General features: G+C 42.3%; 1 protein-coding gene across 4 annotated transcripts in view; it reads right to left on the bottom strand.

The window, feature by feature from the left end:
* Positions 1-18394, bottom strand: part of NCOA7 (nuclear receptor coactivator 7) — a 155505-nt gene that overhangs the window by 115835 nt on the left and 21276 nt on the right. For all 4 annotated transcript variants that reach the window (XM_014611046.3, XM_019479498.2, XM_059733519.1 and 1 more), the window contains exon 2: positions 781-904. In XM_014611046.3, coding sequence (XP_014466532.1) covers positions 781-830 — 50 coding nt within the window. In that variant the 5' untranslated portion in view covers positions 831-904. The remainder of the gene's footprint in view (positions 1-780; positions 905-18394) is intronic.

Below are 18394 nucleotides of genomic sequence, written 5' to 3'. Positions count from 1 at the left end.
ATATCATGTTTATCCACAGAACTTTGTCTGCCTAACCATATTCTCATATTTTTCAAAGCCGGCTGAGTGAGCTTTAATACTCTTTTTCCTTTGCTGCTTGTCATGGATGGCTATACAATAGCTACAGTGTTACAAAGATAAGGGGCAAGTCCTTAGCAACTCATTTTTATTCTTAAAACCCCGTAAGCCATGGCCCCAAGATGCTTGGGAAAAAACCAGAGCATTAGCACTATACATATTAGAGAAGTCTGAATATTTATAAACGAATGTTAAAAACAGCATAGAACAGTTTCACTGCTGAAGGTATAAGGGCAATAGTCTCCCCAGTTTACCAACTGTCCCCCTGAGGTAAAGTACTACTGAATCTGTGTCTAGGAATCTAAAATGTTAAGACCTGTATGTTTTGCAGTTAAGTTGTTGCACCTATATCCAGTTAACCTTACACAGGAGCAAGCCACTTGGAGGTCAGATTTACTGCAAATTGCTAATATCAGATTCAGAGCAATTTAATTAGGTTCACCATGATATAGATGTTACTTATGGTACAGAGCTAACTGGTATGGCAGGGTTAACTCCATTACTTGGAAACAGCAGAGAGGACATCAAATCATTATTCAAATGCCAAGAAGAAATATGCTTGGAAATCTAGGTCCCCTGAGGCTCTGCTGGATTTATAACACACTAGATTATAATTTTAAAATGTAAAAAACAGACCCAACATAGAAGGCGAAGTCCACAGTTGCATTTTTATCAGGATTGAAATAAAAATTACAAACTTACCGAGAAAAATAACCCTGTCTCCGCTCCTTCTTCTCTTCCTTAGTCTCCATGGTATACAGTAAAATGTGCAAGGTGAGTAGTTGGGTGTATTGCTCTTTTTCAGTGCCTCATATCCAAGTACACCCTGTATTTATCATTGAAGAAAATAAAGAGGAAACGTATCAATTAAAATGTCAAAGTCTGCAAGCGTTTAGGGTGCAGAGGTAACCTACCTAGTCGCATGACAGATGTGAGTAAACTTTAACCACTGAAAGCACATCATGTGACACAGATCTATTACAACCACAAACAAAAAACAATGAGTAGGTTTGAGCAAGTCTCTGCAGAAAAATTATAACAGATATTTAACAGAGAAGGAACAGCAGAAGAAATTTGTACAGTTTCACATGAAAAGAAGTAATAGCTTTTACAGCAGCATACAGCAGGAGATTAATTCAAAGACCTCTTACACTGATTTTCAACAGCTTGTGAAGATTTTACCTTTCAAAAATGTATTAAAAACCCCTCTTTTTTCCCCCCAGTACCTGCAAATACTGTAGTACAGACCTTGTTCTTGAAAATGGAAACCAAAGATTTCCTTTTCCCAATATTACTTTTCCATACTGATTACTTGCTACTTCCTTACCTTTCATGAACATCTACAGAAAATTGCTAAAAAAAATGAAAGCACAAGCTAATCTTGTAAATAAACTGGCCAGAACAACATGGGGAGCAAATGCAACCACACTTCAAATGGCTACTCTAACACTTGTTTCCTCTGCAGCAGAATATTATTGCTCTCCAGTATTGAACAAAAGTGTGCATACAAAAATCGTTGATACACAGTTAAAAGCTGCTATGCAGATTATATCAGGAACGCTAAAAAGTATGCCATTGCCATGGCTTCCAGTCCTAGGGAATACTGCTCCCCCACAACTCTGGCAACACCACATGCATGAGGGAATACCGTAAAGCCATAGGTAACCCAAACCTCCCACTCAACGAAGACATCGTCATGCCACCACCAGATAGGCTCAAATCTAGAAAACCCTTATGGAAATATGCCAAGAAGCTCTATGATGATAACAAGCGCACTGGGGAACAATAGAGGGAAGCCTGGGCAAATACCAACCTGCCACAGAAATACGTCATCAGCAACCCTACAATCCTCTAGCCAGGATTTGATTTACTGAGAAAGATCTGATCCTCCCTGAATCGCATCCAGACACTTCATGGAAAATGTGGACATCTACTCCATAAATGGAGAATCAGAGAGCGCCTGGGTTACAACTGTGGTGCGATTTTTTAGACAGTGCAACACATTGTGAATGATTGCCCAATTATATCATTTAATGGCCATCTGAAAATCAATTCATGCAGCTACCCCTGAAGCAGTCACATGGTTATCAAATGCAGATATTAATCTATGAATGTTATAATCCTAAAATGTCACATGAAAGAAAATGACTACTATAGGAAGCTGTGTTGTCATTCATGACTGAAAAGGAAGAGCCAAATATTGAGACCATAATATACTGGCAGAGGTAGTAAAACCCCAAAATACTCATTTTGAGTAGGGGTTGATAGCGTATACTTAGACTTCAGGAAGGCCTTCGATATGGTATCCCACACCATACTGGTGAACAAGTTAAGAGACTGTGACTTGAATGACTACACAGGCTGGTGGGTGGTAAATTGGCTAGAGGGTCGCACCCAGAGAATCGTGGTGGATGGGTCGGTTTCGACCTGGAAGGGTGTGGGCAGTGGGGTCCCACAGGGCTCGGTCCTTGGACTGATACTCTTTAATGTCTTCATCAGTGACTTGGACGAGAGAGTGAAGTGTACTCTGTCCAAGTTTGCGGATGACACAAAACTGTGGGGAGAAGTGGACACGTTGGAGGTCAGGGAACAACTACAAGCAGACCTGGACAGGTTGGACATATGGGCAGAAAACAACAGAATGCAATTCAACAAGGAGACATGCAAAGTGCTGCACCTAGGGAGGAAAAATGTCCAGCATACCTACTGCCTAGGAAATGACCTGCTGGGTGGCACGGAAGTGGAAAGGGATCTTGGAGTCCTAGTGGACTCCAACATGAACATGAGTCGGCAGTGTGACGAAGCCATCAGAAAAGCTAACGGCACTTTATCGTGCATCAGCAGATGCATGACGAACAGATCCAAGGAGGTGATACTTCCCCTCTATTGGGCGCTGGTCAGACCACAGTTGGAATACTGCGTGCAGTTTTGGGCGCCACACTTCAAGAGGGATGAGGATAACCTGGAGAGGGTCCAGAGAAGGGCCACTCGTATGGTTAAGGGCTTGCAGGCCAAGCCCTATGAGGAGAGACTGGGGCACCTGGACCTCTTCAGCCTCTGCAAGAGAAGGTTGAGAGGCAACCTTGTGGCTGCCTATAAGTTCATCACGGGGGCATAGAAGAGAATTGGTGAGTATTTATTCACCAAGGCGCCCCCGGGGGTTACAAGAAATAATGGCCACAAGCTAGCAGAGAGCAGATTTAGACTAGACATTAGGAAGAACTTCTTCACAGTTCGAGTGGCCAAGGTCTGGAACGGGCTCCCAAGGGAGGTGGTGCTCTCCCCTACCCTGGGGGTCTTCAAAAGGAGGTTAGATAGGCATCTAGCTGGGGTCATCTAGACCCAGCACTCTTTCCTGCCTATGCAGGGGGTCGGACTCGATGATCTATCGAGGTCCCTTCCGACCCTAGCATCTATGAATCTATGAATCATTAATGTGCCCTGAGAGAAAAATGCTGAGAAAAAAGTGCATAATCAGAAAATTATAGGAGGAATCCATTAATAATTCTATATGAAATGGCAAAAAAGCTATTTTTTGCCCCGTACATGCCCCAATAAGTCTGTATGGAAAAACAGAACTAAAGATGGCTTACTACTTCACAGATGAATTGCTGGAACAAGAACTGGTGATTTTCATAACTGAGGTATGAAAATTGTAACTAGAGTAGTTCAAGAAAACAACTGATTTTTAATGTAGCACTAATGCAGACTAATAGAGGGATATACATCCATAGCAGTGTAATCACAGTTTATTTACACAACATAAACCACTTGTTAACCAGAGGGTAGAAGTTTTAAAAGAGCTCCAAACTGATCCTTCTATACGTCCACTGAAGTGACTGAAACACTAAAGTCAAGTGCTTTTAAAAATCCCATGAAAGGCATCTCAAAGGAACTCCTTTTTCCCCCACCCCTGGCTGGAATTCTTGAAAGTCCTTCTGAAATGTAGTACTAACTCCCTCTTTTTATGATTCATTTACTCTTCAGCACCGGCACATTGAAAACTCAGATGCAGTACTGAATTCTAAATAATCTACTGTACAAGTTCTTTACTTTTTTAGACTCATGCCACCCATCATTAGACACAATCTACCCCCCATAACTTTTAAAATGGGGTGTTAAATGGAGCAGCACCCCATTTCAAAAAGCAATTTATTTAGAGTGCTTACCACCTTGCAGAGGGAGTGGACAGTCCGGATGAGGAACAGCCAAGCAGTGATGGAGTCTGAGCCTGCCCTTATCTCCTTATCACCTGGTTTATCTCCTCACACCTGCCTTCAAAGGATCTCCTGACCCTAGTTGAGAATCCCCAGTCCACTGAGATACGGGACAGCAAAGACAATCATGTAAAAGAAAAAGAATTCAATGAAAAGGTACAATTAACCTGTTCTCCTTACCTCTGCCCCTCACACCACAATTTACTTTCAGGAGTAATCTTTCAGCACATAGATTAGATTATCTAGTCTGACAGTCTATAACATCTGCCAAAAAACTTTCACTCTGTTGCACCTATACTGAATTCAAGCTTTAGCCAAAGATAGTTTAATTGCCAGAAAAGGATCCAGGCTTGATTGGACAGAGAATCTACCAGCTCCCTTATGAAGTAGGAGCCAGCCAGTGATTTTCCTACCAGCAGTCAAGAGAGGCCACCCTGACTGAAATTCCATAAAGGAAGATACTGGGTGGCTATTTAGTTATAGCTAAAATTATACTTGATCACAGTATATAGTACAATTTAATGCTCTTACATAATGAAGGCAGCAAGAGGGCACAGCATTCCCCTTGGCTTTTCAGGGAACTGGCGGTCCTCCTGCATCTAAAAAGACAGACCTACAAAGGATGGAGGACAGGATCCACCTCCAAGGAGGAATACTATGCATTGGTCCGGACCTGCAGGGAGCAAACCAGGAAAGCCAAGGCTGAGACAGAACTCCAACTGGCTACAAGTATCAAGGACAATAAAAAGTCCTTTTTTAGATATGTGGGGAGCCAAAGGAAAAGCAAGGGCAACATTGGACCCCTGCTGAACCAGATGGAACAACTGATGCCCATGAAAAAGCAAACTTGCTAAATGGGTACTTTGTGTCAGTTTTTCACCAGTCCCATGAGACACCCTTGCCCACTGTGGGTCAGGGAGGCCTGGGTGAGAGAGATTCCTTACCCTCCATCCAAGCTGACCTCGTGAAGGAACACCTTGACAGGCTGGATACCTTTAAGTCAGCTGGCCCTGACGGTTTACACCCAAGGGTACTCAAGGAGCTGGCAAGCATCATAGCTCAGCCCCCGGCACAGATCTTCAAGAACTCCTGACGCTCTGGTGAAGTGCCCAAATATTGGAAGAAGGCCAATGTCATGCCTATCTTGAAGAAAGGGAGGAAAGTAGATCCGACAAACTACAGGCCCATCAGCCTGACTTCTACCCTGGGGAAGGTCTTGGAAAAAATCATCAAGGAGGCCATTCTTAATGGACTGGCCGATGGCAACACCCTGAGGGATAGCCAGCATGGGTTTGTTGTGGGTAGGTCTTGCTTGATCAATCTCATTTCCTTTTACGACCAGGTGACCTATCACCTGGACAAGGGGGAAGAGATTGATGTCATATCTCGACTTTAAAAAAGCCTTCAATCTGGTATCCCATGATCACCTCTTGGCAAAACTGGCCAACTGTGGCCTCAACCTCACCATGATCTGCTGGCTGGGGAATTGGCTCCACGGCAGGACCCAGAGGGTGGTGGTTGATGGAAGCCAATCGTCTTGGTGCGCGGTCATCACTGGGGTTCCTCAAGGCTCTGTCCTAGGGCCTATACTGTTTAACATCTTCATCAATGATGTGGACATTGGAGTCAGAAGCGGAATGGCCATGTTTGCCAACAACACCAAACTCTGGGGTAAAACATCTACACCCGAGGACAGGAGGGTGATCCAGGCAGATCTTGACAGGCTCATGAAATGGGCGAATGAGAACCTGATGGTGATCAACACCAAAAAATGCAAGGTTCTCTACCTTGGGAGGAAAAAAACTGCAGCGTGCTTATAGGCTCAGCAGTGCTATGCTGGTTAGCACTACAGATGAAAGGGACTTGGGGGTCATGATTGACCACAAGATGAACATAAGCCTTCAATGTGATTTTGCGGCTAGTAAAGCGAGCAAAACGCTGGCTTGCATCTATAGATGCTTCTCAAGCAAATCCCAAGACATCATTCTCCCATTGTACTCGGCCTTGGTGAGGCCGCAGCTGGAGCGCTGCGTCCAGTTTTGGGCTCCACAATTCAAAAAGGATATGGAGAAGCTTGAGAGACTGCAGAGGAGAGCCATGTGCACAATCAGAGGTCAGGAAAATAGACCTTATGATGACAGGCTGAGAGCCCTGGGACTCTTCAGCCTGGAAAAGCGCAGGCTCAGGGGTGATCTGGTGGCCACCTATAAGTTTATCAGGGGTGCTCATCAGGATCTGGGGGAACATCTGCTCAACAGAGCGCCGCAAGGGATGACAAGGTCGAATGGTCACAAACCCCTCCATGACTGTTTCAGGCTGGACATAAGGAAGAACTTCTTTACTGTCTGAGCCCCCAAGGTTTGGAATAGACTGCCGCCGGAGGCGGTTCAAGCACCCACTTTGAACGCCTTCAAGACACATTTGGGTGCTTATCTTGCTGGGATCCTATGATCCCTGCTGACTTCCTACCCATGGGGCAGGGGGCTGGACTCAATGATCCTCTGGGGTCCCTTCCAGCCCACACGTCTATGAAAATCTCAAACCAAAGCACTTAGAAGCTACTGTTTGAAAACAGTCCCTTTATTCTTACCAAATCACTGTAACATATTGGGTATCTTCACAGTTTAAAATCTTCTCAAATAAAATCTGTCCACCCCAGGAGGCTCTGACACTTCTTATCTTATCCTGTTAACAGTACTCTTTGCAAGTCCTAAATTGAACTGGATGGACTTACCATTTAAATGGAACCCTGGGCAACCCCAACGTTCAAACACCTTTGAACTACAGTGCTTTGAAACTGCAGAGCTTTGTAAATTGTGAAAGCATGCTGAACCACTAACAAACTAGGTTGATAGCTATACAAGATGTTGAGTGTCCCATCCCACTCCTCACCTTCCTCGCTTTCCCCATCCCAAGGGCCGGGAACTACCTTCCCCATCATCCCACCAATTTTTGGAGCTGTCAACACTTGAAATATCAAGTGCTAAATATTTAGATTTTTTAACATTTAGGGAAAGAACGACTGCTTGCTTTGTTCACATTGTAATTACAGTCAAAACTGAAATTAGACTACAGAGTTTGTGGACCAACAAATGCCAGAGGCAGCTGATTTTTTTTAGAGTTCAAGTGAAGAAAGAACCTCCGCTTCCCTAACAAGTGATACTGTACTCGTGGCAAGAACGAATCACAGACCACCTAACATGGCAAAGCTCCCTATGAAAATGCAAGGTCAGAAGCTACAGTTCTCTTCCCACTTGAGTTCTAGAAACCACAATCAGATGCAACCGAATTCATTCCTTCATTCAGCATTTAAAAAAAAAAATAAAAATCAAGACTAAATACAATAGAAATGCAATATTTGATTCAGGATAAACGGACTACCCCAAATAGGAGCATTACTTAGAAAATGGAAGCAAAGTCAGGGCATTGAATTTAAGGTGTTTTTAAGAGACAAAAAGCATCTGTTCTTTTTTGGGTTTTGTACTGAGGGGAAAACGATGATCTCATTTCAAATAGTTGCTATGAACTCCCCAAGCTGAACAAAAGTTTCCACGTGCAGACTTAATATATTACGTTCCTTTCTTCCCTTTGTTTAGTTTAAAAACTCTTTAAGCCTGCTTTCCAAAAAGAAAAGTGGTTCCAGAAAATGCATGCTTCAAGGTTAAAAACTGTATTCAGATAATATCTTCCTCAGTGTTTCTATAGAAAGCAATTGTAAGTAGTGCCAATTTTTTTAAATACCAATTTAATTTTGCCATTTTTGGCCCATACTTATATCTCAAATACAGAAAACAAACCCACAAGTTTTCAAACCTTTTCATAGTGTAGATCTCCCCATATGAATGGTGACACAGCAGCCTATAGTAATTGGTATGGAAAGTAATATTAGAGAAAGGAAAATTTCAAGAAGTGGTTTTCAGAAGTAGGCCACTGCTGCAATGTTTAGGTTATAAACACAGGGTGGAGCAAAGGGATATTTATTTCTAAACAAAGCAAAGTTTTCACTAACATTTGGAAAACATTAAAGTTTTTGTATAATGTTTTTCAGATAAATAAAATTCACATTTTCCACTCTAACCTGATACTATCTCTTCAATATTATCATAAAATATATTACATTAAATATTTATTAGGTTGGGTATTAAAACAATAAATCTAGTGCTTGTAGTAACTTCTCTCTGCTGGAAGTAAGAGTTGAATGTAACAAATGAGAGAATCCCTAAAATAACATTTTTGTACAGCAGGGAAAAAAGATGCACATTTTCCCAGATACCACCAGCATGACCCCTGATCAGATATAAACCACAAGACAGCTGGCATTGTCTTTATGAGCATTTTAGAAGTATTCCCTGCTAAACTGCAGTCTGTAATAGACAAGGGAAAGTTTATATTTTATGACCATAACAATGCTGTATTTCTTTATTAGATAATTTTAAAGAGGGAGGATCTGGCTGAAGGACACGTACTTGATTCAGAAGATGAATTATTGCTAAAATCCATTGTTTTCCGCCTTAAATCTGTGTTACATAATTGCTGCATCAAACACTGCCAAAACAAGTTGTAGCCAGAGATGAAATATTTAAAACCATAGTGTAAAATTTGGGTCATCTAGCGATGAGTCTTATTGTTTATGCACTATTTTTCCTGAATACACAAAAAAAAGCTTACAATCCCTTTCCACTGACAATTTCTAGCAGATTCTTCACTTCTCCGTCTGTCAAAATGAACCAATTGATTTTAAGCAATAAATGTCAACTTTTTTTTTTTTTAACTTGTCCTATAAATAGTAATGTTTTCTTTAAATGAAAAGACATAAAGGAATGTGTCAATCTGCTTGGTGCACAACAGTTTCAGAATAAATAACTTCTTTTTCCTGGCTCTGTATCAGCAGTTATCCATCAGCCAGTGCTGGTTTCAACAGCTGTGCAGATCACTAATGGTATATTCAGTAGTACTAGCACAGAGAAGAGTATGAAAACAGATATGGTTATTTTTATATGACGTTCAGGGAATTTGGCAGTTTACAGTGAACACCTTGCACCCAAAATTGCTTGCGATGGATATGCCATATAGAAGAGAGAAAAAAGAACAGAATCTAAGCCATCCAAAACCAAGTACTATTCTTGCTACTTATCTATGGCAGCATCTGAAAGTATCACAGCGTTTGAGATGCAAAACTCCAGAACTCTTGGTTCAGAGATGATACCTTTTATAAGACCAACTAAGAAATAACAAAAAAATGTATCTTTTTCTGCAAGCTTTTGGGCACACACCCTTCCCTCAGGTTCAGGGAAAATTAAAGATGGTAAAAAGTTCCCATAGGTTTCATAGATTTCATAGACATTAGGGCTGGAAGGGACCTCGGAAGATCATCGAGTCCAGCCCCCCGCCCAAAGGGCAGGACGTCAGCTGGGGTCATAGGATCCCAGCAAGATAAGCATCCAGTTTCATCTTGAAGGTGTTCAATGAAGGCGCTTGAACAACCTCCGGCGGCAGGCTGTTCCAGACCTTGGGGGCTCGGACAGTAAAGAAATTCTTCCTTATGTCCAGCCTGAAACGATCTTGTAGTAGTTTGTGACCATTCGTCCTCGTCATCCCTTGGGGCGCTCTGGTGAACAAACGTTCCCCCAGATACTGGTGATCACCCCTGACAAACCCGTAGGTGGCCATCAGATCACCCCTGAGCCTGCGCTTTTCCAGGCTAAAGAACCCCAGGGCTCTCAGCCTGTCATCGTAGGGTCTGCTTCCCTGACCCCTGATCATGCGCGTGGCTCTTCTCTGGACTCTCTCAAGCTTCTCCACATCCTTTTTGAATTGTGGAGCCCAAAACTGGACGCAGTACTCCAGCTGCGGCCTCACTAAGGCCGAGTACAGGGGGAGAATGACGTCCCGGGATTTGCTTGAGAAGCATCTATGGATGCAAGCCAGCGTTTTGGTCGCTTTACTAGCCGCAGCATCGCATTGCAGGCTCATGTTCATCTTGTGGTCAATGATGACCCCCAAGTCTCTTTCTTCCATAGTGCTAACCAACATAGCACTGCCGAGCCTATAAGGATGCTGCGGGTTTTTCTTCCCAAGGTGGAGAACCTTGCATTTATCGGCATTGAACACAATCAGATTTTCATCCGCCCACTTGCTGAGCCTGTCCAGGTCAGCCTGGATCACCCGCCTGTCTTCTGGCGTGGATGCTTTGCCCCAAAGTTTGGTGTCATCGGCAAACTTGGCCAGTCCGCTTCTGACTCCAGTGTCCACATCGTTAATGAAGATGTTGAACAGTATGGGTCCAAGGACAGAGCCCTGGGGGAACCCACTGGTCACAGGACACCACGATGAGTGACTTCCATCAATTACTACCCTCTGGGTCCGACCCCGGAGCCAATTTTCCAGCCAATGGATCGTGGGGGACCCAAGGCGACAATTGGCCAGGTAGTAAATAAATTTCATGTTTGCACAGAGGAAGCTGAAGGTGGAAGTCTGTTCAACCTGACTCATGGACCTAGAAGAACAGACTTCCACCTTCAGCTTCCTCTCTGCAAAAGTGAAGATTATTTTCTACATATGAGGACTTTTTACCATCTTTAATTTTCCCTGAGACTGAGGAAGGGCACATGTGCCCATGTGCCTGAAAGCTTGCAGAAAAAGATTTTTTTTTTTTTTTTTGTGATTTCATAGTTGATCTAAAAGAAAGTATAATCTCTGAACCAAGAGTTCTAGAGTTTTGCATTTCTTTTTGTCTCAGACCAATGTGGCTACCAAATATATCCCTGAATCATGGCATTTAACATTGTAAAGCTGTTGTCAAGATGAATATATATGGAAGTGCTATTATTCCCCATTTTGTAGCTGGGGAACTGAAAAAAGAACTATGCAGCAAAATTAGGATATCATGTACTTATATACCCATGCTAGCTCAAATCAAGATAACACCTGTAACAATAGTAGTAAAGACATAGCAGCATGAACTTCAACATGCCTGAGTGCATGGGACAGCATCGTTAGCTACAACGCTGGCAGTAGCAGCAAATCCAACAGCTCAGCTGCTACTCTTTTTGCATCCTCTCCCCTGGGGTCAGTGCCCAGGGCTGGTTCCCCAGTTCTATTGCTTTATGCTACTGCCCTTTGGGGAGCAGCACTGTACTGTAATTTTTAAATTACCATTTTTGGGCCCCCTTTTTGTCTGGCTGCCCGGTTTGCCTATGCCTGTGTCTGGCCCTGTTGGGAATCCTGGGCATGTTCTGTTTTCTACCATGTGCTAGCTGGAACCCTGGACTAGGGGACTACGTTCCCTATACCGCATAAGGAGAATCACAATGGAATTTACTTTTGTGAGCCTTATTTTGTAAGTGAAAACCTAGGTTAGCCAATATAAAACCAAGAAAGGAGTCTCAAATCCCACCCCTCTCCAAGACTGACGCACCTTATACGGGGTGGCTGAAAAGCACCTTTGTCAAGAAGAGATTCACAGCTTGGACCTTTCTCCTGAAGCTAGCTGGGAAACGTCTGCCTCCGACTCTATGGATCTTATATTACTTGCCTGGCCATGCTTCATCACATGTATCCCCAAACCAGTCTGGCCAGTAGCCTGGAAGGCAGGACATGTGTGTCTCAAAGCCCTCAGGCTCAGAAGGGACTTGAATCCAGTTCACTCACTTCCTTGGTGGGTGAGTTCTTTAATGACAAGCCTCTCTGTTAAAGTGAGCAGCAGCATAACCACCTCCTCCACTCGTTAATTTTCCTCCTCTGACTGTATTTTTAAATAAAAGTGGCCAAAGCTGCTGTGGTTTGTATGAAGCTCAGTGCCATCTATCAATGTGTGTTAGGTGGACTGTAAACACAACTTCCAATGCTGCACCCCTCTAGTGTGACTCCATCAGAAGATTGCCTGGTTTGTAGGTCTCAGATGAGCCTAAGCAGAAGCCAGGCACTGAGCTGGTTAGTCCTGCCCAGATGGCGGCCCTGCTGGATACATGCACACAAATAGCTTTACTGATGAAGATTTAGAACCCTGTGTATTTTCAAGTGCCTCAGAGGTTCAATTCTGGGTTGGGGGATTATTCCTGGACTTGGGTGCCTAACAGTGCTAATGATTTGCCTAGATTATGCAGGGACTTATGACAGAGCAAAGAGCAGATTTAGGGTTTTACCGAGTCCCAGATGAACCCTATAACCATCAAGCCATCCATCCCCTCTCTGCCCTGCAACACAGAAGAGAAATAGTAGGCCTGATCCTATATTTTCAACAGTTTTGGAGTGAATAGCACCCAGCAGGTGGAGAAAAACAATCACCCAGGCTAAGTACAGACAGTCAAAAAGCCTGAGGCTGAACTGATTCAATCTTCACAGGTTAGTCTAAGATGTATACATTGAACTGATAAGCAAGTGAACATTCACATTTGATTCCAGAAGTGCAGCTACATGCCTGCAGTGGCTCAGGCCAGAAGCTGGGGGGTGCTAGAGCAGACCTCCCTGATCTGCTGGATCAGACAGCTTAGGCCAAGGTTAGCCTACCCTCCTTGCAAGACGGGGTTTGCGGCATAGGTGCAAAACATCCTGGGATGCTGGGGGACTGCAAGTTAACTTGTACCTGAAGGAGATCTGGGACAGACATTCCATAAACCAATTTAAACTAATTCAGTTAGCTACATCCACCCAGGTTTGTTTTACACCAATTTTGGCCATTTTGAAAGTGGCTTAAGTGCACTGAACTTCTGTTGTGTTACAGATATGAACTGGTTTCTGATCACATATACCAGTTTACTTGTAATGTCTGTCCTAGCACCAGGGCAAAGAATAGATCAGGTAACAGGAGAAGACTACTAGTAAGCAATCACTGTATTCTAGCTGTCCAGACATTGTCCAGTATTTTGCAGGTCACCTGACCCCCAGATCTCCTCCACAACTGTATTTTCCTTGTTTCTGCCCTTTAAATTTGTCCTAGAGGTTATAGATAAACAGTGGAAGCACTGATCCACAGAAACTGGTTTCCTCACTACCACAGGCATTACGTAACAATGAAAAAGTACTTAAGAGTATCATAAAGTTCCATTTTTAAATGTGTAGGCAGCTTTTGTTTCCTTGGAAATAACTGTACTTGAAATGTCAAAAAAAGTTCTGAGTTTCAGCTGTTAGCATTTCAATTCTGAGCCATGAAGGGGGACAAAAACAAGCAGCAAGGATAATGCCAACATGACAGCCAGCAAACATGTAGCAAATGGGATGAAACACAGTTTGGGAGCAATGTTGAAACCTGCATCAGGGTGGAAGAAGGAAATGATTTTTTTCTTGGTTTTTTTGTTTTTACACACATACACACACACACACCTTCACATAAAGAATCAGTACTTTTATTCCTCCTTGTTATATAAGGCCCCAATCCTGCAAATAAATGGCTCAATCAGGGAAAACCTCTCTGCCAACTTAGAACCAACTAGGAGTAATGGGGCTTTATACAAAACAAGGATTTCCCCAATGCAATGCAAGAATACAGTATATCTGAGTATAAAAAATGTATAAGGAAAAAACTCTGGAAAGTGAGATTTCTAATTTGTTATCCAGTCACAGAGATGAAAGTAGGGTTAGATGCTGTGACTTGATGGGCTGAGGTATAAATAACCAAACATTTCAAGAAAGTCACTGTAATACGCTATTCTCCCCTTCTATAAATGCTAAAAGTGGAAGCATTTTAGAACTGTCCTTGCAAAAAGGCAAGCTATGCTGAATTTCATTAATTAGTTTATCACTGACTGGACAAACTACTTTCACATTGAATTACTGTTAGAATCAATTAGTTTAGTCTATTTGCATTAGTCACCAAGAAAACAAGGGTTCAACCACTGCAGGGTCTTAGAATGAAAGTCTAATAGAAATGCATAGCCAGCAAAGATTAGAATAAGCCACAGCTTATTTAGTTCTTTCATCAGACAGAATGCCTTAACTACAAATGAGATTGGATGCTTATAAGAAAGCACCAGCACAGACCAGTTCAATTAGCCTCAGCTACACTTGTATTAGCTTCAGTACTCTGTATATGACATTGGGAATTTATATTAAAAGGTTACCTTAAGGAAACCAGGAAATTTTTACCCTCAGCTTTATAATTAAAATACTAGTTACAATACGAAGTTTAAAGCAACAGCCAAAACACACATATGAATAACCTCTTTGTCTCTGTAAAAACATCATGGTCCATCAAGCACCTTACAGAAAAGCTTTCAGACCATGCCAGGAAAGCTTCTCCACAGGCAAGGTTGAGTCTGATTATACATCCTTGCTTAGGTGAATAATCCTAACTTGTTCAAGTAGTTCCATTAACTTCAATGTGCTTGTGTCATTAAAGGTTGAAGTAGGATGCATATAATGTTTCTTGCAATGAGGAGGCACTTTTGAAAAAAATCTAATACAACTAAAATACAGAGGAACTACCTAAAAATGAACTAATAGACGGGCAAAAACACACACACACACACACACACGCCCCAACAGGCATTCTATTCAGGATAAAAGAAGCCATAGGATGTCATAGGAAAAAACAGATTTGTATTTCTCTGTCCAAATAGAGATGATGAATTTGTATGGCATCTCTATTATAGAATCACTGTAACTCCTACTGAAATACAGCATTGTGACTATGAAGTTCTGGAAATATGGAAGTGAGTGAAAAATATGATAGAGACAGCAATATAAACATAGAATTTCCAATAAATATGTCTGGTCATACTTCCACAGAATTCCACAGCAGAACTGATATAGACTCAAGTGGGAGGAGGGAATCCCCCATGAAGATGAGAAAGAAAATAAGAATACCAAGAATTTGGCATGGAAATATCACGTGAATGGTATTTATCAAGGTTAAAAGCATGTATTTAGTCATCTGTGCCCTTTTTTACTTGACAACTGTACATCACTATATTACCCATATAGGATATTATCCGAAATGGTCTGAAATAGGGTGAAACTGGACAAGAGAAAAATGTAGTAGTACTACACTTGGGAGTAATCAGTGGCCTGAGTATAAAATGGGAGGTAAATAACTAGATTTGCAGAAAAGAATCTGGTGGACGCAATGCTTCACACAAACTGAATCAGAGTCAAAAAACTTTCCATCACAGAAAACCCACCACCAATAAGATGCCTAAGGAATGTGATACGCAAGATCAATGTAATCCTTGCACTCTACTTGGTGCTGGTAAAGCTGGAACTGGAGTACTGTGTGCAGTCAGGAAAGATAAGGTTGAACTGAAGAGATTCAAACAACAAGTCAGAACTCTAGAAAATATGACCTTTGAGGGAAAAATGAACCTGAGCTTGTTTAGTCTAGAAAAGAGGGGACGCAGGAAAACAGCCTTCAAATATGTAAAACGCTTACTGCAAAGAGGAAGGTTATTAAAAAAAACAAACAAAAAAAAAACTGTTCTACAAGTCTGCTGGGGCAAGACAAGTAGCAGTGGGCTTAAATCAGAACAAGGGAGATTTAGGATGGATATCAGGAAAGCTTACCAGCTGTAAGTATAATTAAACAGCGAAACAGATTACCTAGAGAAGTTGCTGAATCTCCATCGCTTGGAGCTTTTTAAAAGCAGGTTAGACAGTAATCAGCGAGTAATGGCTTAGATACAAATGAAGCTGCCTTCAAGAAGGGGAATGGACTGGAAGACCTACTGAGTTCCTTTCCAGCCTCTCTCTTTCTTATGATCATGGGGTGTTAGAGAGAAAAAAAAGACAATGAAAAGCCTAGAACCAGGGCTATCAACTGGGGATACACATACCCCACCCCCCGCTGCCGCCATTCACCACTGTGCCACTGCTGCACACCACTTCCCTGCCCCACCCCACCCCCCACCATTCACCACTCCATGCCGCCACGCACCGCTTCCCTGCGCCACTGGCTTTTTGTCTGGCCGGCCATCAGCAACCCCCATCCCAAAAAGGCACACACTTCAGAAGGGGTACCCACAAGAAGGGATACACTCTTTAAAAAAGGCTGAAAACCCCTGGCCTAGAAAATATTAACATGACTACTCCATGGAGAACTGTGTAATGCTGAAGGTAAAAGCACCGTCTTACTCTATCAGATGTCCTGGTAATTACTAGAAGTCATAAGATTTGGGCTAGCTTTAATACAGATCCTCCCCACAGAGGTTTAAAAGGATATAACATTGTCCTTTCCTTGCATGCTGTGTTTTCATTTGCATCAGTACAAAATGTGTTTCACACACCAACCCTGATCTGGGTAGCACTTTCAACTATCTTGCATGGGTACACATCAACACAAAGCATAACAGTGAAGTATTAAATCCTGAATGCTTTACAAACTATTAACAGAAAACTTCAGTCTTTTTTGCCAAATATGTTAGCCAGGAAGGTTCAATGTTGCCCCCCACAAAAATTACCATTTTCTGTAAACAGATAAATTCTATAGTTCTCCAAGCCAAAAGAGCTAGCTACTTGTAGTATAAAGACATACACACACACAAGAGATTGCAGGACTGGATATCTAGCTAGCTCTAAAATTTTGAAAAACACTAGAGTTTGTCCTCCAATGAAATAACCCTTATAGTATTCCTGCATAACAGCATTACTTCCATTTTATGGGTAGGTAACAAACCCAGGAAGGTCAAAAGACTTGTTTCTTGATCACAATGCAGGTCTGTGACAAAGCAACAGACCCCCTCTCAGCCTAGGCCAGTAGATTACCTACTGACTGCACAAATGCTTTTTCCAGAACACATTTTGAATAAAACCTACTACAGTACTTGATTCTAATAATTAGCATTAGCTTGATTCTAATAATACCCCTAGTAGCCTCCCTTGCATTTATGAGGCCAGGTCTCCAACCAAAAACTGGAGTAAAGCAGCATAGTTCCATTGTTTTCAATGCCAACATTCAACATACCCCATTATACTTGCAATGCAGATTAATCATAGTTTTCCTTGTCTGGAGTGCACAGATGCATACACACACGAGCATGCGCATTAAATAAAATAGCTTACAGTGCATCTAAAAGCATTTATCTACAACTCCAGGTGGTTGTCACTATATAACAAAAGTCAGTCAAAGATTTAATATTTTATCCAGAAAGGAGAGGTAAGACCTAGCCATGAGGATAAAGGATCAGGTAAGGGAAGAGAAACCACACCATGATCTCTCTCTCCCTCTCTCACACACACACACAGAGAGAACTCCATTATAATTAGGCACTTGCTTGGCAGTTCAAAACAGCATGCCTTTTATTTAAGATAATACCTATAAGATCTGCTCAAAGAGTCTGAAAAAATAATATTTGAATTTTATCAAAGATATGAATGGAGACAATGAAGAAACCCCCAATCTTCTGTACAGGGATTGTTTTTTTTTGTTGTTGTTTACCAAATTTTTAAAAGACTCATACTACATAGATTATTAACATTGTGCACCAAAACAAAACAGCAGGAAGGACAGAAAGACAAATTCATTTCATTCCCGCATACAGGCTGATTAATTGCTTTTTATGAAAGCAAAACAGGTCAGATTCTACCAACTCAAGCACCAGGGCATGGGATTGCGAAGCCAGTTTCCCTTGCCCAAGACCACGGTTCTAGTGCGTAGGCTGCAATGGTAACTGTAATGGTCATGTATACAGGACATTACAGGCCACTACATCCATGAAGTCACACATCCCATAGCTGGATATCCACCAGAGCAGGTCCCACCTAAACTAGCACAAAAAGGGGCAATACAGGAATAGCACACAATCAGTATGCAGAACCTTCATTTGGCCCATCTGCCACAGGCAGTCGTCATGCAGAGGATTTTTCTATGCTCTCTTCACACTGGGTTGTAGTTGACCCAGCCAAGAATAGAGCCTAAAAGAAGTGGTTGTTTCCTTCCTTGCTACTTCAGTTACATCATCTCAATGGTCTACCTACATAAAGAGGGTAGCCTTTCTAATTTGCTTTAGTGAATTAGAAACATTGTATGCTATACAGGGTTTGAATTATGAGGGAGCCCAGGGGAGCTGACCCCCCAATAAGGGACTAGAGCCTCCTGGCCCGCCCCACACCTCAGGCACCAACGGCTCCTTTCAGCTTCCAGCTGCCACCACCGCAGACCCCTCCCCCAG

This window comes from Alligator mississippiensis, chromosome 1 (genome assembly GCF_030867095.1).
Source record: "Alligator mississippiensis isolate rAllMis1 chromosome 1, rAllMis1, whole genome shotgun sequence".
Classification (NCBI taxonomy): Eukaryota; Metazoa; Chordata; order Crocodylia; family Alligatoridae; genus Alligator; species Alligator mississippiensis.
This window is presented reverse-complemented; position numbering and strand designations above follow the sequence as displayed.